Source organism: Miniopterus schreibersii (genome assembly GCF_964146895.1).
Source record: "Miniopterus schreibersii genome assembly, chromosome: 4".
NCBI lineage: Eukaryota > Metazoa > Chordata > Mammalia > Chiroptera > Miniopteridae > Miniopterus > Miniopterus schreibersii.
In genome coordinates, this window is record NC_138105.1 from 26,822,121 (window position 1) to 26,846,175 (window position 24,055).

The window sequence follows — 24,055 nt, forward strand, 5'->3', positions numbered from 1 at the left end:
TTTACATTATACCTATTCAACTTTCAAAGTCTCCTTAGAATCAATATTTTGCCACTTCAAGTGAAATGTATAAAATTTAATCCCATCTAGATCCTTTACTCTCCTCCATGTATATTGCAGTTTTCTCATCCACATACATAATCAATTTCATCAGACAATGTTATAATTTTTATTTTCAACTGTCTAACATACTTAAAATACTCAAGATGTAAAAAAGTCTACATATTATATTTACCCAGATATTTGCCATTTCTTTTGCTCTTTCTTCATCCCTAACATTCCCAGTTTCCTTTAAGTATAATTTGCATTCTGGCAGGATTACTTACTTTGGCAATTCTTTTAAAGTAGCTTTTTTGGTATTAATTCTCTTAGTTTTCCCTCATCTTAGTATTTCTCTTATTTCACCTTCACCTACAGTGACAATCCTTTCATTTGGTATTTTAAATACGATGAGCCACTCCTCTGGCTTTCACAGTTTGTCATGAAAAATCTGCTGTCATTAGTATCACCGTCCCCTAAAAATAAAAGTTGTTTTTTGTGTCATGTTTTTCTTTGTTTTTGACTTTCAATGTTGGATTATATTTCTGACTGTGCATTTCTTCAGGTATTTTTTGTTTGGAGCTTACTCAGCTTCTTGAATTCTTTTGCTAAATTTGAGAAGTCTTTGGTCATACTTCTCTCCTTCTGTCTTCTGCATTTGTTTATTGTTCCTGTTAGTTCTGTCAGTTTTTGTTTCATGAGATTTAAAACACTATAATTAGGTGCTGAAACACCTAAGGTCATTATATATTCTTAGTATATTAACTTTTTATTATTATATAGTGTCCCTCTTAGTTCTTGGTAATTTTCTTTGTTCACAATGACCTATTATGGTATTTCCCACAGATTCCTGAGACTCTACACTTACGTTTTTCACAGTCTTCTTTCCTCTTTGGTGCTCAGATGGGATCAATTCTTCTGATCTATCATTAAGTTCACTGATTCTTTTCTCTGTCATATCCATTCTACTATTCCATACATCTAGACAGATTTTTAAATTTTATTTATTTATTTTTAATTTATCTTTATTGTTGAAAGTATTACAGAGATCCCCTTTTTCCCCCACTGATCCCCTCCACCCCGCATCTACCCCACCCCCAGGCCTTCCCCATACCAATGTCTGTGTCCATAGGTTATGCACATAAGCATATAAGTTCTTCGATTATTTTGTTATTCTTTTCTTAATTCTAGTATTTCCATTTGGTTTCTCTTTATATATTCTATTTATTTGCTGAGACTTTCTGTCCTTCCATTCATTTCAAGAATGTTTGTACTTACTAGTTGGAACCTTTATAATAGATATTTTAGACTTTGTCAGGTAATTCCAAAATCTGTACCATCTTAGAGCTGGCATCTGTTGAGTGTCTTTTCCCATGCAAATTGAGATTTTTCCTATTTCTTTATAGGTTTGGTATAATTTTGGATTGTATCCTGGAATTCTGATTTTATGAGACTCTCACTCTTATTTAAATCATATGAAGAATGCTGACACTTTTTAATTTTTGGCATAAAATCACCTAGTTGGGTTCAGGATGTAAGTTCCAAACTTCCAAGTCTTCTGTGGGCTTTGGTCTCAATTTTCAAAGCCTTTCATTGCTATCCAATTCTGTCCTATGCATTTGTCACCTAGCATCCAGTCTGGAACCTAGGTGGCTCAGTAGCTTAGTAGCTCATTTCTCAAAGAAATTTTAGGATCATATTCACACATGCAAACCTTGGAAATGAATAATGGAGTTGATAAACAACTTTATGGTGTTACTTTCCCTAGCTCCTCCGTCTCCATTAGCTCCCTGCTACTTTTCATGTCCCTGTGATTCTCACTTCATTCCTGCCTCCAGAAAGATTGGACTTTAGTTACCTGACTCTGTTGTACACTTTTCATTTCTCTGTCTTCTTCTAGGTCAGAGCAACAGGAGGACAGAGACAAGAAGCAATGGGGTTCACCCCACCCTCTTAGAATAAAAGCTCTGCAGGTCAGAGGGGAAGGTTCATCTCAGATTTTTATAACTGCCATTGCTGCCATTGTGGCTGCCCCCACTGTCAGTATGATAGAATTTCTTGGCAGCTGGGGCAGGAGAAAATGCAGACAATTTTTTAAAAGGAGTGATTACTCCCACTTGCTCTGATTATTAGGAGACCTTCTTGGTCCTTGATTCAAACTAGAGGGATTTGCTAGAGCTCTCTCTACACCTGCCCTAATGACCACTCCCAAGTTTGGGCTGTGTCAACTCCAGGAGAGAGAGAGAAAAATAATAAACTCACTGCTGGTTTGGTGGTACTTCAAATTCTTGTCTTCTTCCCAATTTTCACGCTACTGTTTGCTTTTTTAAAATCCTCAAATAGCTGTTCCATTCTCCCACGTTCTATAGTTGCATTCAATGAAAGAGAAGTGCGGAGTTTGTTTACTCCAGCTTACCTTAAACTAGACACAGATAGTTTCTTCTCTGCAAAAAAAACAATAAAAACTAGCATCTTGTAATTAAAAGAAAATTACCTATGGAATTCTATTATTTCTACAATGCAAATGAAGCATCTCAATAATTTTAATATTCTCTAGAGTCATTACTATTTTCCAGCCACCTAAGGACCAGGACTGGAAAGACTATGGCAAATGCAAAGGGACAACCTTGGTGCGCACAAAGCTATTTAGGTATTAAAGACACAAATCATGGCACTAGCTGCAAAAGCATTTTTTCTATGGGATTATATAGTTGCTACATTTTTTGCCATGTAACAATCGATAATATTCTATATACCATAAAAGAAATGACTTACTAAACATTTGCCTTATAATAACATATTAATATTATTACATACTAATGATTAAACAGGAAACAAAAATAATTTATAAACTCCATTTTCTTCAATACACTTATTTGAAGAAAATAAATGCGATGGAAAAAATTTTACTGTGTCAAGACAGAGTCTTTAGATTACAACATGATTATTAAAATTTGATGATAGATGATACGCAAATTTCTAAAATATTAAGGTTTCTCGATTCTTAAGAGATGTGAATTAATTCACTTAGGTTTGAAAGCCATAAAAGTAGAACTGTGGAGAAAGTTGACTCACAGTGAAAGAAAGACAAACAGGAAATTTTTTTAGTCACCTAGGCAAGAATAACAAAAGGATAGCAAAAAGAAAAAGATTTAAAAGACTGTGCAAATAGTTTTATTTTAGTCACCACGCTATCTCTGGGACAGAGTAGTGCTCCAGTAATAGAGAAAATTGAATGAATGGGGGGAAAAGTAAAGAGATAAAGACTCAGAGAAGTGAAAAGATGAAGATCATCTGAAATGAAAGAACTAATAAAAACTGAGGAAGGACAAATAAAGAATCGGAGTCCATATCACCTTTTAAGTATGTTTCCAGGCCTTTCAGAGATCAGAATTTAGAACATGATGAGGATTATTACCTTTTTATATCTGATACATCTGAGGCCCAAAACATTATAATGTACCAATAGCCAATGCACTGTAGCCATCTGGCTGAAGGAAAGCAAGGCTGACAGAAATGGGGTGAAACCAGCTTCCAATACGTGCAGCAAAAATGCTCATATGTAGATGCCTAGTAAGTTTAATTATTATTGTCTGGGAATTAAGTAATAAAATATCTAAGTTACAAAAAGAATTCCATAGCTTAATAGTTTCGAAATAAGCACTTTTAATGTGTAATTTATAATTCTGATCAATATGCAAAAGAGTGTATCAAACATGTTCATTAATAATAGGGTGACCACACAGCTACCTTCCCTGGGGCCTCCCACTTTATGCTTTTGTCCAAGCATAATTATTAATTATGCTTCCTTTAACTTTTCTAAGTGTCTTAGTATGAAATGTAGATTATATGATCCTTATCAAAAGATGAACATCACAGACCTTTTGTTGCAAAGCTAAAGTCATGCCCCGGCTTCATCTGACTCCCTTGGCTTTTCTTGTTTTCCTTGCTGGAGGCCCACAAGTGATGCATTTTCCTATATTCCAATTTGGTGCCACCCAATTTCCTCCTTCAACAGCCGGTTTTCCCTACCTCTTTCCTTTTGCCCTACAGGGCAAGTGTTCAGGCCCGTTTCACTGTAGTGTGCTTTTTTTTATCACTGATGAGATAAGGGAAAAGAAATATCAAATATGGAGCAATTGCAAAGATTACAGCGAATCCTGGAAAATCCTCTTAAAATCCTTTCACTGTTCTGCTGTCCCATCAGGTGTGACAAGTGGAAATCTCTGAATTTCTCCCTCAACTTTTATTTCTTAACAAACATTTTTCTTTTTTCTTATTCTGCTTTCACAGAGGGCCATGAACTGTACTTTCATCCAACACAACCTAATTTCCTCCATTATTTAAACCCCAAAGCGATGTATAATAATATGCACCCTTTAGTTTCAACGTGTCAATTTTTCTATTGCTGCATAACAAATTATTATAAATGTTGTGGTTGAAAGCAACACCCACTTATTATTGCACAGTTCTATAGGTCAGAAGTCTGGGACAGCTTAACTGGGGTTTCACAAGGCCAAAATCAAGGTGTCATCCAGGCTGAGGTATGGGGAAGTACCAGCTTTCAAATTCACTTAAGTTATTGGCACAATCCAGTTCTTTGCCTCCACTTTACAGGGCAAATGTGGTTAGATCTCAGTATTTTAAGATTCACTGAAGGACTGTAATTACATCTGCAAAATCCCTTCACAGCAGTACCTAGATTAGTCTGACTGAATAACCGGGGGGAGGGGGTAGGATCTTAGGACTGTCATCTGCAGAATTCTGTCTGCCACACTGAATATATTCCATTTGTATTTCTGAGAACATCCACATTAAACACTGAGCAGCACTTCATAACAACATATCTCACAAATACAACGACGTCTGGGTCTTCAAACCCGACCCTAGTTTATATAAAGCCACCCACATTTAAGGCTGATGCATGCTTCTAATATGTTTGATAATCTCTTTTGCTGAAGTATATGTCCCAGTGTCACCCTTGAGCCCATCATAGAGCTCAGCATAGAACTCTGAATATGGTAGATATCCAACAAATATATTTGAACTCCTTCAAAGACTTAATTACTCTACTAATTCACTCAAAAAGCAAGATTTATATAGGAAAAAAAAGTTAACTACATTCTATGCCTAGTCCAAAGGGTTACAAATTTCAAACTATTGCATATTAAACTAATATGATTTTTCAGTAGAAAAAAATATAGTTCTAACCAAAGGGTGTTAAAATAGAGCGCTTATGTCAGCATTTTCTTTAAGTATTTTTACTCTGAAATTCTCTGTGCTTTAGGTGCCACCATGCAAGAAAAAAAAAAAAATGCCACAACTGCTGTTTAATGAAAAAATTAAGCTACTTTTAAAAATTGGCTTGACCTCTTCTTCTCACCCAATAAAAATGATTACTTCTGCTGAACTGTGGTTTGGAGAACATATTGGTGTTCGGAAAGGGAAATGTCTGGAGATTCTCACATGCACAGTGTCAACATAAAAGGGCGATTTTAGAATGTTTTAGTGAATATGTTTCTTTTTGGCAGTGGCTTCCCAGGTGGTCTGTATGCCTGTTTGACAATCTGCAAGTACATAACATCAGAATTAGTCAGAAGCGAACAGAAGAATAAACTATCACTCCAACCTGCTGAGAGGCAGAAGAAGAAAGTTCATTAACAATATTGAAGCATCTAAGCCTTGGCAACGAAAGGCAGGGAGGGGCAAAGCCTTCCACCACTGGAAATCTGGTGGTAAAGAATACACAGCTTCTCTCATCAACAAGGATTAGAAAAATATTCAGAACTGCAAACTCATATTGATCAACATGTACCTTTGCGAACTCTAAACATTTGCCAATTTTCTATACTTTTAAGTCCTTAAAAGGTTTCATGAAACACACACATACACATGATCAATGATTGTCACCAGTGACTCTCAATCATTCCCTGATTATGGCAAAATTTCTCATAAAGTGTTCTGCAGAATCCTGGGCTTCCATCGTATCTTTTCAGTGGGTCCCTAAGATCTCTTCAAGAGGCCCACAAGATCAAAACTCACAGCATTTGCACTGATGGTGCAAAAGCAATGGTACATAAAATTGCCTAGCACAAATCAGGGCAGTGGCACCAAACCTCACCGTCAGTCATTTTATTTTTCACTGCCACTCACTCCCAGGGAGGGACATGTCAATTCCACTGTTAAATGACCAAAATTAAATGTATTAATTTTATTAAATCTGAACCCTTGAATATAACCATTTTTAATATTTTGTGTAACAAAAAGGAAATATGGATGAAGCATTTCTTCTGCAGACTAAAAGATAATGTCTCTGAGAAAAGTATCATGAGATTGTTTGAGTTATGAGCCAAACTAAATGTGCTTTTCATTGAACACCATTTATACCACAAAGAATGATAGACAAACATGGTTATTCAGATTTGGGAATTTGGCTGACATTTACCCAAAAATGAACAAAGAGAACCTGTTACTACAAGGAAACCAACTGATAGTATTTTTTTCCCAATGATAAAATTTGACCTTTCCAATGAAATTAGAATATTGGAAAACTTTTATCTGCCACTGTGAGCTTGACAGCCTCTCAAAACTTAAAGACTTTTCTGATGAGATCAATGGTGATATTGACAAAGAAGGTGTTTTTATATATATTGTATGGTGAAATATGTCAACATTAAGAAAATCTGCCTAACAGTGAGCCAATCTTTTCTAATTGACCAATGAATGATGCTAAAAACCCATGCCTAGTTAAACACATCCACTTAAAGTGTAAAATATACCAACAGATATTAACTTAACAAAATGTAAAACTTTATTGATGTGCTTTCATATTCTATACCACAATCTACTAACCATTAAGACACTACAATGTCTCAGTGTACTTTCAAAGGAAAATATCCATAATAACCTGAAAAAAACACTCATCTGGTTTCTAATTACAAATCTTTGTGATGCCAGATTTTCCTCATACACTTCAACCAAAATAACAAAAGGCAACCCCTTACAAGCACAAGCAGATATAAGATCTGGGTTGTCTTCTATAAGCTAGATAGATATAAAGAGATCTGCAAAAATTTTAAACAAAGTCATGTCTTCTCACTATTTTTTATTTTGAATGATAATAATTTTTATAAAAAGGCATGTTCTTTATGCTAACATTTGATGAGTTTATTATCGTTCATTTGAAATCAATTATTTTTAGAATTTCTCAGTTTTAATTTCTACTATAGTGACAACTGATAAATATTAATTACATAAAAAAGCACTTTGGGATCTTCAATAATTCTTAAGAATATAAAGCCCAAAAAGTTTGAGAATCACTGGTTTATAGCATACACAATTTAAGCAGAACAGCTTCTAAAATTATTTTTTAAAAACTTGTGGGAGTCATCATAGCTATAACATCAATTCTCCAAATCAGTGTCAGAGCATGGCTAAATGCTGAGAAAGAGGATTGTATTAGCAAGTGGAGCTATAGAGTGCATACAAATATATACAATAATGCTTTAAATATTTTTCTTAGAAATCCATTTCTAGCAGCAAGACAAGTCTGTTTGCAACCCTATACACACAAATGCTGGAATAAAGATAAAAACCCTCTTAAGTGCAAGGCTGAATATACAAGTAAGGGAAATCCTCCAAAGGGCCTCAAGAAAAGAAGGGAAAGTGCAGAGTTCTGAGCTGGTGTGTTGGCTGCCTGTGGGCATTTGCCACACTCAAATCCAAAGATGTTCAGCTTTAGCCACTGGGCTGAGAGACCATTCAAGGTATGTCCTGGAACTGAAACTTCTATCTTAAACTATCTCTACATAAAGTGAGAGAAAAGGGATACCATCTCCCTCTCCCTCAACAAAAATTCTAAACTAAATGAAAGGGTAGATTAGAAAAACAAACTGCTCCCTGACATAAGGTCATAGCATAAAAGCATGTCTACTTTGACACAAACTCTATTTTTAAAAAAAGCCTCTCATAGAATTAGGATATCTAATTTACATTCTCTTCATGGTCCAAGGATGTCCACAGATATGAAAAAATCCTAGGAAATAAGAGCTCGAATACAAAATTACATAACCTACGTGTGACAAATCGCCATGGACAGGATTCAGGAAAATCAACAAAAGGGGCCAGAGTGACAAGAACATCAATATTAAAATTATTAGTTAGTGACTGTTCAAAAATACACTTTAAATGATTAGGACCTAAAAAAAGAGATTGAAAACATGAGGAAAACTCAATATATTATCGAAACACCCTAGCAGATAGAGGGAAAGAAGTAAATGGAATGTCTAAAAATAAAAGTTATTGAAGTAAAAAATCTTGATAAATAAGTTAAACAGATAAAGTAGCATATTAAGAAAATAGAAAATTAGTATAAACAGAAAAATAGTGAAAAAAAGTTACCTAGAGCACAACATAGAGATGGATATGAAGAATAAATAAGAGATATGGAAATCAGAACAGGAAACTGCAACAAACTTTATTAGGGTTTCCAGAAAGAATGGTTAAAGAATGGGGTAAAGATCATATTTGAAGAAATATTGTTAGGAGAATTCTCCAGAATAAATAAAAGACATGAATCTTCAGATCCAGAAAGCATGGCAAATACAAAGCACGATTAAAAGAAATCAAGAACTAGGCATTTTGAATGGATGGATGGGTGGTGGCAGACAGGCAGGTAAGAAGGATGGGAGGGAGGGGGGAAGGCAGGGAGAGCATTAATCATAGTGAGTGCACAGAACAAGGAATTTTAAAAGATCTTAAAGCCAGATGGATTACATTAAAGGAGTTCAGACTGATAACTGAATTCCCAAGAACAATAATTGATGCCAGAAGGCAGGTGAACTAGACCTACAATGTGCTGAAACTTAAAATACTTTCACAAATGAAGATGAAATTAAAACATTTTCAGGCTAACAAAAACTTAAAGATTTGCTATGAGCACCAGGTCTTTACTAAAGGAAATTCTAGTAAATATCACTTCAGTTAGCAGGAAAGTACTATCAGAAGAAAGATCTGGGTTGTAAGAAAAGAATGAAGAACTAATAAAATTATAAATATGTGGATAAATCTAAATAAGCACTGACTGTAGAAAACCATGATAACATCTTCCGGATTTTTAAAATAAAATAAAATTTTTAAAAATTATAATAGCCTACAATCAGGGCTAGATATGTGAAGTGTTTTAAGGAACATATATATTCCTGAGAGAAGAAAAAAGATTAACTTTAGACTCTGATACATGTTTAAACTTCTAGGCTCACTTGCTGAGATTTCATCCTCACACTGAAACTGAAAATGTTGAAATTCTTCATAGCTGAAGCTTTATACCAACCGTCCCACCAGGTGATATTTTCCAATGACACACCACACAGACACGGTGATTTCTTGATTCATCAAATATTGATCAATTAATTTAGCCTCAACTGATGACAATTAATGTTCTATTGTATGTCTTTAGTGCACATAAGATTGCCTTTATCTATATGCCTAAGAATGAAATGGTCACAGGATACACATGTGCTAGTTTTAGTAGATACTGCCAAAAGTTTCCTGAAGTAGTTATACCAAATTTACACTCCCTCCTGAAGTGTGAAACACTCACATTCTTCCCATCACTTGATAATGTTAGATTTTTCACTTTAATTTTAGTGATCTCATTGGTAGAAATCTCCTTTTAATCTGAATATCTATTTCCCTTACTACTGATGAGGTTGGCTTTTTTTTTTTCCTTCATAAAATTTGCTCAATGTATTCTCTTTTAAAATAGCTGTTAAAGTCTTGTGCCCTGTTTAGCATGTCTACTTCCTTGTTTGTTTCTTACTCACTGACTTACAGTTCTCTTTATACTCTTGGACCTGACACTTTGTTGGTTATATGTGTTGCAAATGCTACATATCACTTATCTCTTAAACTCAATAATGTCTTCACCAGGATCTACCACATTGGTGTTTTTTTTCTCTTGAGTGGTACATAAAATAAGAATGTCTTAAAATCAATGACAATGAAGGCACCTTAAAATCTATGACATATGGTATCTTCTCCCTGATGGAAGCTTGGTTTATTACTCCACTGTCATTATAGGATCTTTTGATACACAGAAATTTTAAATATTAATATAGTTGAATTCATCAAGCATTTCTTTTATGATTAGCATTTTTGTGTCCTTTTTAAGAAATCTCTCTCTACTTCAAAAATTTTTAATTATTTTTCTATATTTTATTTTTTAAATTTTAAAAAACTTAAATCATATGGGATTCATTTAAACTTTTTCCATGCAAATAATTCATTGTCTTACTATCCTGTGCCTCCTCTCCTGTGTTCTGCCTTATGTATTCATTTCCCAAACATGTACAATGGCACTATCCTATTTATTATACACTATATCTTGGTATCAGATTTCCCCTATATATTCTTCACATGTGTCCTGGCATTTCTTAGGCCTATGCTCCTCCATATATCATTTAGAATCAACCTGTTGATTTTCTTCCAAAACTCCCACTAGAATTTTTATGGAAGTTCACTACATCAACAGATAAATTTGAGAGAAAAGGGCTTTTGTATCATCTTCAGGCTTTCAGACCACGAGTACAGTTCACTTTTTCATTGAGTTATGTCTTCTTTATTGAATTGCAAGAGAGCTCAGCTCAATTTTCTCCATATATCTAATGTACATTGTTAGATATATCCCAAAGAATCTCACTTTTTCCATGTATTTTACAGTATTTTTTAATTAAATGTCTCACTGCTAACTGCTGGTATAAAAATGCAATTGGTTGTTGAATATAAGTTGATATCTAACCACCTAACTCTCTTGTTTATTTAGTAATTTAATTCCGTATTCTCTATGTTTTCTTTCAATGTAGACATTCATAACATCCTCTTTATTTTAAGACCTGAAATTTCCAATGCACTGTTTAATAGAAATAATGATAATAGAATCCACTTCTTGTTTCTGATTTAAAGAAATGTTTTCAATGTTTTCATATTTTTATGAAAGATACTCATAGTTGGTTTCTTTTGTAAATCTCTTTAACCTGTTAGTAAGTTCTACTTTGCCCTAGTTTGTCAAGAGTTTTCATCATGAACGTGGTTTGAATTGTAAGGAAGACATTTTCCTTATCTGTTGTGATGATCACGTGGTTTTGATCTTTAATTGGGGTACAGAGATACATTTTATAATTTTATAATGTTAGTTTTCTAATGTTTAAATAACCCTACTTGGTTATTCAAAAAAATACATTGTGAGGTAAAATCTATTAATATTTTATTTCAAATTTTTCTTTTCTGAGTGAGAATAGCTTATTATTTTTCTTTCTTCTACTGTCCTCTTTAAGATTTGGTAAGAAATTTATATCGTTTTAATTCACCTTTTTATATTTTCTAAAATTATTTGTATAATATTGAAATGATCTGGGGTATTCTTTGAATTTTAGTAGAAAAATCATCAGTGTTTGGTATTTTCTTAGAAAGATTTTAAAAATTGATTAGATTTCTTTCACTGTTAATGGATCATATAGACTATTTTGTAGGGGGTCTAATCTCAGCTATAAATGGTCAAGTATAATCAATCATATTTGTTAACATAGTCTCAGTTTGTTGCTCTTTATAAATATTTACATAACATGGTGCAAATTTCTATTTTTAAATCTAATCCCAAACTCTTTACCAGTTCTTAAAACTAACTATAGAGACAGAATTGTTGACCTCACAATAAAGATCTGAGAACACCATGTTTCTTTATTCCATCTTTATAAGTGATTGGAGGGGGTAATTAGTTATTGCAAAGTATGTTCTTCTATGTCTGCTAAAACAAATTATCACAAATTTAGTAGCTTAAAGCCCAAATTCATTATCTTACAATTCTCTATGTTAGAAGTTTGACCAGAGCCCACTGGCTAAAATCAAGGTACCACCCGGCTGTTCATTCCTTTCCAAAGGTTGTGGGAAAGAATCTGTTTCCTGTCTTTTTATAGGTTCTAACGTCAATGTTACTTGGGGCCCCTTTCTCCATCTTCAAAACCAGTACTGACAAGTTGCATCCTTCTCAGATCACAGCTCTCTGCGCCTTCCTTCAGCAATCACATCTCCCTCTGAGCTCTTCTGCTTTTAAGGACCCTTGTGATTGCACTGCCATAGCAGGATGGCCCAGGATAATAACCTCCCTGTTGTTGTTTTTCATTGTTAGTATTTTTTATTGAATTTTTTTAGAGTAGGGAAGGGAGAGAATAAGAGAGAAAGAGAAAAAGGAAGAGGGTGGGAGAGAGGGGGAGAGAGAGAGAGAGAGAGAGAGAGAGACAGAGACAGAGACATCGATCGGCTGCTTCCTGCACACTGAGGATGGAACTTACAACCTGGTATGTCCCCTGACTGGAAGTCGAACCCGCCACCTTTTTGGTGTACCAGAGGATACTCCAACTAACTGAGCCACATAGGCCAGAGCCTATTTTAAGGTGACTTGATTGACAGCCTTACTTTCAACTGCAACCTTTATTTCCCTTTGCTATGTAACCTAACTAACATCTTTCCAGGCAGGTTCCAAGGATTAGGACATGGGCCTCTTTAGGGACCATTATTCCTCCTGCCACAGAAAGTAAGGCAACTTCACTAGCAATACTGGTATATATATAAGTTATTGCCACTTTCATCTAGAATTATACTTTATTTCTCCTGAAATACAAAGATACCATCATACGTCATAGTTCATCCCACCTAAGATTTTTAAAACTTTGAATTGAACTATGACACAATTCTAATAGGCCATTAATTACTAAATGAATCTCAATTTCAGGAATGTTTAAAGGTGAACACACATGTTTTAGAATTGATATTTTATTGATTAAAACATTTAATAGAATTTTTTTCTTCCGGTATTTAGATACCTACCTACCAATCTACCAAACTATCTACCTCAAACAACAGGAAAAAGTGTGATTCTGGGGGTGCTAAAACAACTTTTACTTTTTACCCTCTAAATAGCTTTTCAAATATAAGCTTAATAACTAAATACAACTTAACTTAACAACTGAAGCACTTATTTATAATATTTCATAACATTGTTATAGCCCAGCTCATTTAAAATGTGCTTATCTTTTGCATCAGTGAACCAGCAAAATATCCTATTGTTTCAAAATTAAAATGCTGGCAAATAACAGTTATTTCCAAGTTTATATTTGCCATTTTTTGGTATATTATAACTTACACAATTTTATTCTATAACTTCATTCAAAGATATTTTTCTTACCTTGAGTGTTCTATTTGTATTTTCCTCTGTTATACAAACACATTGTGCTATAAAGGAAAGCTGACTCTCATTATTGTAAGACCTGAAGCAGAGGCCAGGACCACTATTTACTAACAGTGATGCTGGGCAAATGTGTAACCTCTCTGCAGGAGATAAAAGGAAGTAATAAAAACTAGTGCAAACTGAGTGCCAATTAAAAACTAGCTGCCTTTCCAAGTGTCAGAGTTTCACAACATTCTGTGAAGTCGATAATATAGCCTCTATTTTTGTGCCAAATGTAATGTGACATTTTAATACAATCACAGAAAGGTCCATAACAATATATAGATACTAAACTCCACAACCTAGAAGTGTGGTACAAGTATTTTCTCCATTTATTCATGAGAAAATTTAGACACGTAAGAAGCAATATTGGGAAATTATAAAAGTTTTTGCTTTATAAAAAAATAAATAAAGGTGAGGAATCCAAACTTCCAAGGTGTTAAATAATGTGCCCACATTCATGTAGGTAACAGCAGGCTCTGATTTAAACCTACATCTAGTCTGACTTCAAAATCTATGATCTTCTATTTCAGTTTTATTCATCTATAAAGTAATAACGATAATAAAACTAGAGAGTTCAGATTTTGAAGGAATTAAATGAGATAAAGTCTATGAAAGTGTGGTTCAAATTGCAAAGCACAGCATAAATCTTACCATTGCATTTAAAATACAAGCATTCCTATAGGAAATATGGGCAATAATATTTTAATAACTATGTCTAGTGCCAAATGGGTACCAGACCGACCACTTCTTAAGGTATATAAATGTCTAATCACTATGTTGTATACCTGAAATTAATATAATATTGTATGTCAACTATAATTGAAAAATAAATTTTAAAATGTAAAGATGTGGTATATATACACTATGAAATATTATTCAACCATGAGAAAGAGAATATTCTGCTATTTGAAACAACATGGATGGAACTTGAGCACATTGTACTAAGGGATATAAGTCAAGAAAAAGACAAGTACTATTTGATATCACTTATATGTGGAATCCTAAAAAGAAAATCAAACATGTAAAAAAGAGAGTGAGAATAAAATGGCAGTTATCGGATTGAAGGTGTTTAAGGGTACAAATTTATAATGAGCATTAAGTAAGCCATAGAGATCTAATGTACAGTATAATGAATATAGACAATAATATAATATGTAATGTGACAAATATTGTTACAATACCCATAGTATAATATATAAATGTATCAGAGTAACAGTGCTGTACACCTTAAATTTGCATGTTGTCAAATTAATCCAATAAAAAAAATTCTTTTCTCCAAAAATTAAATAAAATATAGTCATCCCTCTCCCTTTATAACTCAACTTACTAATATATATTCAATGCTTTTAACTGCTGACCTTCCTCTCTCACTATACCCAGGGAGTAGGGAAATTGTCATGTTAAAGTTATCATTCAGGGCCATATTATCCAAACTAATCAATACTAAATCCACATCCTTCCTTTCTCCTTCCTCTCTCTCAGTATTTTCATTATAGCATCCAAAATGAAGTGGGCTGGCTTCACATCCGTAACAGATAAAAGAGGAAAGAAGGTACACACTGACTTAGGCATCTGACAACAATATAGCCTGCAGTATTACATGAAAAGATTTTAAAATGTGTGTCAATAAACATTTTCTTGATTTAAGCCCTAAATCTCATTTGGTTTGTTATACTAAAGATTGAGAGCTGTTAAGATGACCAATAAGCTACACCTGCTGTTACATTTTTAGAAGAAGTCACAGAGCAGGTTACCAACACCCTTTTAATAACAGTGGAAATTATTGATATTCCCCCATATTCTTCTTTTCTTATAGATGCATACATGAATATCAGAGAAGATCTATGCCTTAGGCTGCAAGTTACAGAAATAAGAATCTTAAATGGGCTTAAATACTAAGCATATTTACTGGCTCAAGCATTCGGAAGCCCAGAGATTAGACTGGGCCCTGGTTGGAGAATGCAGGGATTCGACAAAATAATCACGGAGAAGGGCACCTTTCCTCTCTCCACTCTGCTGTGTGAGTCCAGATTCATCCCAAGATTGGTTTCCTTGGTGAGTATAATTTCCTTGTTTACAACCAGTGGGGACATGTATGAACAAGACTCAGCCATGAAAAATGTGCCTCTCTTGAGCTTAATGAGGCAAACATAGGTGACAAGTCATGTGTCCCAACCACGACAGTGCCATTTGCTTACTGGTTTCGGCCCGAGGTCCTGGAGAGGCATCATGATCCATCGCTATAGGAGTGTCCCTTCCTACATGGCATTATGGCTACACAGCATAGATGTATGGATGATGGGTGGTAATCGCTATGTCTATTTCTCACGAATGTCTATAAAACTTCTCAAAGTATATCTCTAGGCATGAGCATGGTCCATGTAAAAAGAAGATATTTTTGTGGAGATAGGGATTGGGATGAAGAGACTACTCTTCTGACTTGGTTGTTATAAGTTTTCATTTTCTCTCTCCAGAAGAAATATTTCAGATTTTTACTCTGCTCAAGACTAAATAGGAGAAAGACCCTTGTCTCATATTTGAGCTGAGAAAAAGAACTACCATAAGATGTAGAGGGGAAAACTAGGATTTAGTGATGCCAGAGGTGATCCCAAGCCTCAAAGCACACAAAACTCCACAGAGATCTCAGGAAGGGCATTGGACTTCCCACATCCTGTATTATAACAAGCTCTTAATGGGCAGGACTAACAGGGCTGGGGACTGACTACCCCACTTTCCTGAGTGTCCAAACTCACCAAGGTACTTCATTAATCAAATATGCTTTAAACCAGAAAATAAGTTTCATAGGTAATATATATCACGAATATAATGCTATTTTCAATGAGCAGATTTAGCAAGATGTAAAACACAGTCACAATCAAAAAGGAGAAATTAATTCGCCTCACATCAGTACTTGCTTCCTCAGTGAGCCCACGCTATACATGCATAATTATTGAAGACACTGCTGATCTCTCTTGGGGGCCCGAATGAAGCAAGAAATTGGTCTATATTAAAGAAGGCTTTAGGGGCAACATAACATAGCTGTTTAAGTGGAGAAAAGGTCATTATTTTGAGACAAGCTTTATTGGTAATCAAAAGTTTCCAAGGTTAGGTTGATTAAAACTATATTAAGATTAATTTGTGAAGATCCAGGTAAGAAAAGGAGAAAACTGCAGGAAGCAGGTGAGTTAGCATTAGCAAGATCATCCCTAAATCAAGTCAGCTGTTCCCTAGGCATCCAGCTATTTTCATGCTTAAAGTCCCTTCTGAACCAAACATTCCTTTGACTCCATCATCATCTGCTATATTCTTTTGTAACTATTTCCCACTCATTATCTCAGATTTTAATCATCTGAAACGGTTGATGAGCATTTAAGTTAATGGAACTAGTTAGAATTATTTTTTTAAAATACCCATAACCATTTATTCTGTTTTTAATCCCCTTTTTATTGTTCATCTTACAAAAAAACCTCAAGATGGTTAAGATACTTATCACCCTGTAGAAATGGACCCCACATGATATCAAAACCATATTATGACTCTTGCATATGCCTTATGTTATTATATACAGCTACATGACTTAAAATTATATTTATGGTTATACAGTTTATATCTATATATAGTTATATATATTTGGATAGGTAAATTTATATAGATGCATTTATATTAGCATATTTATGGTCATTCTCTCAAACGTAAGAACTGCAGTTTTATGGATCCTATTGGCTATATGGTTATGTTTTAGGAATTTTAGACATTAGGACAAAAATATAGAAAATTTGCTACTTCATGTATAGAAAATTGTCACTAGTCATGCAAATTAAATGGACTTTTTTTTTTTTTACTGCAAATAACTTCAAGCATATATAACTTAAAAACAAATCTTTTAGCCTAAAAAAGGCCAATCATACTATCAATATATTTTGCCTTGGTTTACCAATAATAATAGAAATTTATTAAATCCATGTTTATGGCTCAGAAAATAACAAATAAGAACTCATGATATTCTTTTTTTAAAATCCTCACCAGACCATATGTTTTTATTGATTTTTAGAGAGAGAGGAAGGGGGAGAGAGAGAGAAAGAAACACTGATGTGAAAGAGAAACATAGATCAGTTGCCTCCTGTATACGCCCCGACCGGGATTAAACCCAAAACCTTTTGGTGTACAGGATGATGCTCCAACCAACTGAGCCACTGGCCAGGGCTCATTATATTCTTAAAGCATCATTTAAAATTTTTTCAAATATAGTGTAATTCATATCTTTAAGCTGTTTCATTAATAACTGAAGTGTTGGCAAGTGATTAAACATATAGGTTGAAAATATATATCTCTGACACTCTAAAAATATTCTATTAAAAGCAGCACCCTGCAATAATTTCTTACATTTAAACAAATGATGTGTTCAAGGTCCCCAGAATTCCTCAAAAGTGTAAAAATTTTTACAGACACTTACCAACAGTATCACATGGTTCATCTTTGTGTACACAGAAATCTTTCCTAGAAAGAAAAATATAAAATAAAAATAAACTTTTCCACAAATAAGAGACTATGTGACTCATTTTAATAGTTGTATGAATAATAAACCATAACCTTTATCTCTAAGAATTTAATAAATCTGAATATCAGATTAAATAATTTTTAGTTCTAAGAAAATGTAAGAAATTTTTATGATATCTTTTTACCTGATATAACCTGAACCATATTGTCCTACTTCATAGACATTTCAAAAATAAAATTCCATCTTGTTTTGATTTTTATAGTATTTCATTTTATTATTACAAAAAAAAAAAAGTATCTGATATTAGGACATGGCTTCCTGTTTGAAAAATATTGTAAGATCTCTACTTCACATGAGCCAAAAATAATTTCCAGATTGAAGATTTAAATGTGAAAAATACAATTTAAAACAACATAACATGTTATATCATAAGATTGCCAAAAATTTTAAAAGACTGATAATAATGGTTCTGATAGGTCATGAAGAATTTAACAATTTTACATAACTGGGATATAACCATGAATAATATTCTATAATTTGCTCTTTATTTGACTACTATATCTTGGAGAGCATTCCATAACAAAGTATCAACTTTTGAGGCACACTATCTGAAAGGAAAACTTCTAGCATTTATAAATATAGATTAGAAGTCTGCAATCACCTTGCTCTTCTTCCATGCACTTGATTTCTAGTCAATTTCTTTTTATTGAGTTATAGTTGGCGTACATCATGGTTTCTGGCTAATGTTAAGATTTATTTTTGTCTTTGTAGTTCTACAGTTCCACCCAGATGTGTCTAGATACCAAATTTGTTTTTATTTATCTTCTTTGGCACTGGTATATTTTTCAATGAAAAGATCCATGAATACATGAAAATTCTTACCATTTTCTTTTTAGTTAATTCCTCTCACATTCTCTCGATTCTCTTCTCCTGAAACTCCTTCAGGTGCATGTATGTCCTCATTTTAATGTCTGTAACTCTCAAGCACCGTTTTCTATTTCCATCTCTTAACCACTCTATGCAGCCTTCTAGGAGAATTCCCTCAGTTCTATCATCCAATCCACTAGTACTTCCTTCAGCTGTATCTAATTTGATTTTCAACTCAGAAATTAAGACTTTAAGTATAAATACATTTCTTTGATAGATGTTTAATTTTCCTTAATTTCCAAATCAACCATTCTTTTTTCTAGACCATCTTATTCTAACACTTTGAAATATTTTTGTGTGTTTTTAATCATGAGAATATGCTTTTACAATCCCTGTCAACTTTAGTAGTAGTAGCAGTAGTAGTAGTAGTAGTTGTAGTAGTATTTTTTATTGTGATTCTTGGCTTTTACAATGGAAGATGATGTCATTTAGAGTTTTGGAATTCTACTGTGCACTCATTTAGTTGAGCTCACTTATGGTTGCCCTGTATAGTATAAGTTGAAAGAGGGCCACTTCAGAGCAGTTTTGCATAGGCTTTCACTAAAGTGCTTCAATGGTAGAATGATATTTGTGATAGTGAATACCAGGGAGGTGCAGTTTTTTCCTAACCTGGGATCACAGTTGAGATAGAACACTTCCTGTTGACAACTTGTGCTTATTTGTAGAGCTCTTACCAGATCACGCTTTCATTAAAGGTGTAGGTAGCTACAAATTCTGGCTGTATGTCATCATTTCAGTTCCACTTTCCCACTTCACTTTGCAAAACCTCAGAGGTTTTTCTTCATGTGGAAGCTAAACCCAAGAACCCAGATTTCTGAGTCCAACAAACTTTTCCCAGGGCAGCTATCACATTACTTCAGAAGCATACTATATATATATATTTTTTTTTTTTTTTTTTTTTGCCAGAGCCCTCTTTATTTTTGGCTTATCTATGCATATGAAAGGGTTTTATAATATTTTTTCTATAATCCCTATATGCCTACAGATGGGAACATTTTCTGATGATCTAGTCAGCCAGATTATCACATAATTAAAGGAAATGAACTAATCTGTGACCAACCATATATTAATTAAGCATAGTGAAACATCTATTTGTTTATTGTTAACATTAGATCTTAATATACATAGAAACTAGCTATATAGGCCTTATTCTATTATTACATTTTATATCATGCACCTAGTTTTACCAAACTCTTTAAAAGACTGCATAACTACCTAAATAAGATGTTCACATTGATGGCAATTGATACTTAATATTTTTAAATTTTTTTTCAGAGAATCTAAAGTGGATGATATAGGAAGAGAATGTAAATGGTCCTGGATCATCCACACCCAGTAGCTAAGATTTCCAGTTTCCTTCTTCATTGTCTTTTTTTCCAATCCCTCCCCCCCCTTCACTATCTTTCTCGATGCCTGGTTCTTCATTTCTCCCTTTGATTCCAAGTACTACACAGAATCTTCTCCAGCTATCAACAACAATTCAACACACTTCTTCTGGTGCTCAACTTGGGCAAAGTTGGTCTCTGTGGTTGAAAACTAACACCAAATGATACAGAAAAATATATCCCCACCCCCTAGAGGCTGAATATAACTACAGATGAAAAAGAATGAAAAAGGTTTGCTGACATTCTTTTTTTACCAGTAAATGACCCGGTAGTCTTTCTCTGCAGCAGAAGATACAGAAATCGAATCTACCACAGGAACACCATGTATAGTGATTAATTCTAGGGGTACATTTACATAGAAAACAATGTAAATGGCTCCCTCTATTGTTGTGTAGCACACGACTTACCTATACAATTGGATATGGTAGGGATCATTAAGTGCCTCTTCTATGAGGGGAAGACTACAAAGATGAATAACATAGGCTTCTACTCTGAAGGCAAAGAAGAGGGTGAATGCAATCGCCTCTGTAATGTGATAAGCGCCCAGGAGCAGTGAGGAAGGAGCCTGGGGAATTGTATTAAATAATGGATAGTTCTATTTTGCAACTGACTTTGCCAGCAAGTGAAGAGAGAAACACCCAAAACGGATGATATTGAATAATACGGTAATGCAGAAAATTAAAGAAACGCACAAAATCAAATCTTCACCTTAGGGCCAAGAATCACTGAGCACAAAGTATATTCAGATGTAGGGGGAAAGGGATTTCATGTGCTTTTTCTAAATGTACAATACATCACATAACACATGAGGCTGCAACATGACTATTTGATTTACATAATGTGAAGCAAGGGACTTCATCTATAGCTAAACGACATGATAAAACTATGACAAACGTACTGCTTATTGTCAAGGGCACTTAGAGTTCTTCACACAGCCAATTTTTGTTCACTTAGCAAACAAATGAATAAAGCATATTGTTTTGAAAAACACAAGATCTTTTATCCAAAAGCATTGGAAATACCTCTCAGTACAATTGACGAATAAATTGTCAGCAGCATTTGAAAACTTCAGATCAGACTATAATTCACAATCTTCAACTTCTTTCCAGAGGATCACAATAATATATTCTTAATTTCATAATACTCAAAGATTTATTGGGGGGCTGGGGGATTTGTTTGCCTAGACCTGTGATCATGTGAATTCAAATTCTCTCATTTTTGGCTCATGTTGGCCCAGTGCGCCTGAAGTCTGCATCATAGAGTTTCATTATGTGAGTTTATGGAAATGATACTGTTAGACTTTGGCAACTCGGAAAGCCAATAAATTCTGCTTAAGTTCTGATTTATATTGAAAAAAATGAAATGTAGCCTTTAATTTCCAAGAATGAAGATGCATCTGAGAATAAGTCTCATTGTAGAGTTTTATAGTGCCCTGGGTTATACCTATAAATGACTCATTCAAATATTATTCTATGATTTGTATTAAATTAATATATTTCTGCCATTTTTATATTTTATTAAATTTTCTATCTTACTTGCCAACGTCATTAGTTTGAAACTAGCTTTCAGAAGTACTGTACATAAACCAGAAGCATTTCAGTAAATAGGAAAAGCAAAGCTATCATTAACAAAATGAAATTCTAAATTAAAGGGTGTTTTCAAGAGACACAGACTTGGGCCTTCTCCCTGATTTCAAAGAAAAACGTGTGAATTACACTAAGAAATCATAGAGTTGACAGATGGGATAATATGTTTTGTGTTTTTGTTACTATGAGCCCACAAGCACTAGGTCAGCTTGAAACTATTTACTTCATTGTTATCCACAGAACAATTTAACAAATATATTACTGCAGATAGGTTTGGGTTTATATAAACATTCATTTTAGTTGAAACTAAAATTAATAGCTGAGCTAAAATTTATTCCTACTAATGTCTTCCCATAACATACAACATTTAATAATCATCTAAGATGAGCATTCACTAGAAACTAGCCTGGATATGAGTTTAGTTTGTCAAATATGGGTAAGAACATGAAATCCATGGAGATTAAAATTTTTATTTTGTTTTTTACAAGTTCCTTGCAAAACTGCAGATCTGATCATCTTTATATTTATGCTAACTAAAAAGAGATTCTTCTCTAATTAGTCAAACCACTCATTTAACCTTTCCTGATCAAATGGTGCTAGTTCACATGGCAATAAAACATTCCCTCTAGTGGGCTCATTTTCACTCTTACGGCACTGAAAGCACTGATATGGAGAAACAGTGACCCACTACACAAACCTTATCTCCACAGGGGAAGATAGGGAGAATTACTTGTCAATACCTATTAATATTTAATATGTGTATAGTCTTTGACAGATATTTTTTCTATTTTCAACCACAGATTTTTATTCCCATTATGTTCCAAAAAAACAACAAAACCCAGAAGCAATCTATTAAGTTCTATCCTAAGTCCTAGTTGTCAGCATGCAAAAACCTGAAGTCACCATTTCTGCTAAAGGATCGAGGTGTACAAATTTTTTTCTATGAAACATGAAGTGGCTTACCAAAGCTGTAACAAATTTTACCTACCAAAAAGGCTTTTCCACTAGGTTTTGAACAGAAGTCCTGTTTCGACAGTGAAGCTTGGGTTTTCTATCCATAACTAAAAGATATATTAGAAACAATACTGCCTTATTTTGCCTTATCTTTGAAAAATACAATCTGGGCATAGAGAGTACATATTTTGTCCTATAGTAGTAGTTCAAGTTTTGAAAATCTGAGGATGAATAATTATTTTATCAATTGACCTGATCCAGCAGATTGAGATTATAAAAATACAGGTTGTTGTATGTTTTCCTGGAGAATATTATTTAGAGTAGTCTCACAAATCCCAGATATTATTACCTTCAGTTCATTCTTTTAATATATTATACTAGCCTATGTCTAAACATGAAGTTTGATAGCATTTTATGAGAATTTGACAATAAGGAAGATTATATTACTAAACACAAGAGTAAGTACTATTTTTTTAATACTCACCACCTGAGGATATGTTTATTGATTTGAGAGAAAGAGAGAAATATCGACGTGAGAGAGAAACATCAATCGGTTGCCTCCCATATACACCCCGACCAGGGACTGAACCTGCAACCTAGGTATCTGCCCTGACCAGGAATCAAACTCTTGGGTGTATAGGATGAAGTTCCAACCAACTGAGCCATTCATCCAGGGCACAAGTACTATTTCATCACCCTAAATAAACACTAGAACATGTTTAAAACCATATATAGGTAAAGATGTTCATATGTTTTTCTCTAAGTGTGAAAAATCAGAAAGTTGTACAAATAGAAAGTAGTTATATAAATTAGGACCCTTATATGTAATAAAATGCCTGCTCCTCCCTCCAAATGATCTAGACCAATATGGTTGTATCAGTTTCCCATTGCTGCTGTAAAAAATTACCACAAACTTAGGGACTTAAAACAACAGGAATGTATCACCTTATAGTTCTAGAGGTTTGAAGCCAAACATAGGTCTTACTGGGCTAAAATCAAGGTGTTGCCAGGGCTGCACCCCTCCTAGAGGATCTAAGGTAGAACCTGCTGGCTGGCCTTTTCCAGCTTCTAGAGACAGCCTGCATTCTTTGGCTAGTGGCCCTTCTGCCACCTTGAAAGCCAGCGGTATAGAGTCTTCCAGTCTCTCCGACTCTGACCTTCTGTTCCCTTTTCCATCTTTTAGGATTCTTGTGATTACATTGGATCCATCTAGATAATCTGGGATAATCTCTCCATCTCTACATCCTTAATCACATCTGCAAAGTCCCTTTCACCACGTAAGGAACATATTCACAGGTTCTGAGGATTAGGATGTGAACAATTGATGGCATGAAAGGACTTACAAAACATACTAAAAAGTAGGGGAAAAAACAATAGAGAA

General features: G+C 34.0%; 1 protein-coding gene across 1 annotated transcript in view; it reads right to left on the reverse strand.

Annotated features, from left to right (window-relative positions):
• Positions 1-24,055, reverse strand: part of ADAMTS19 (ADAM metallopeptidase with thrombospondin type 1 motif 19) — a 219,024-nt gene that overhangs the window by 134,507 nt on the left and 60,462 nt on the right. Inside the window, exon 7 of the mRNA XM_081135323.1 lies at positions 17,778-17,821. Within this exon, the coding sequence (XP_080991449.1) occupies positions 17,778-17,821 (44 nt within the window). The remainder of the gene's footprint in view (positions 1-17,777; positions 17,822-24,055) is intronic.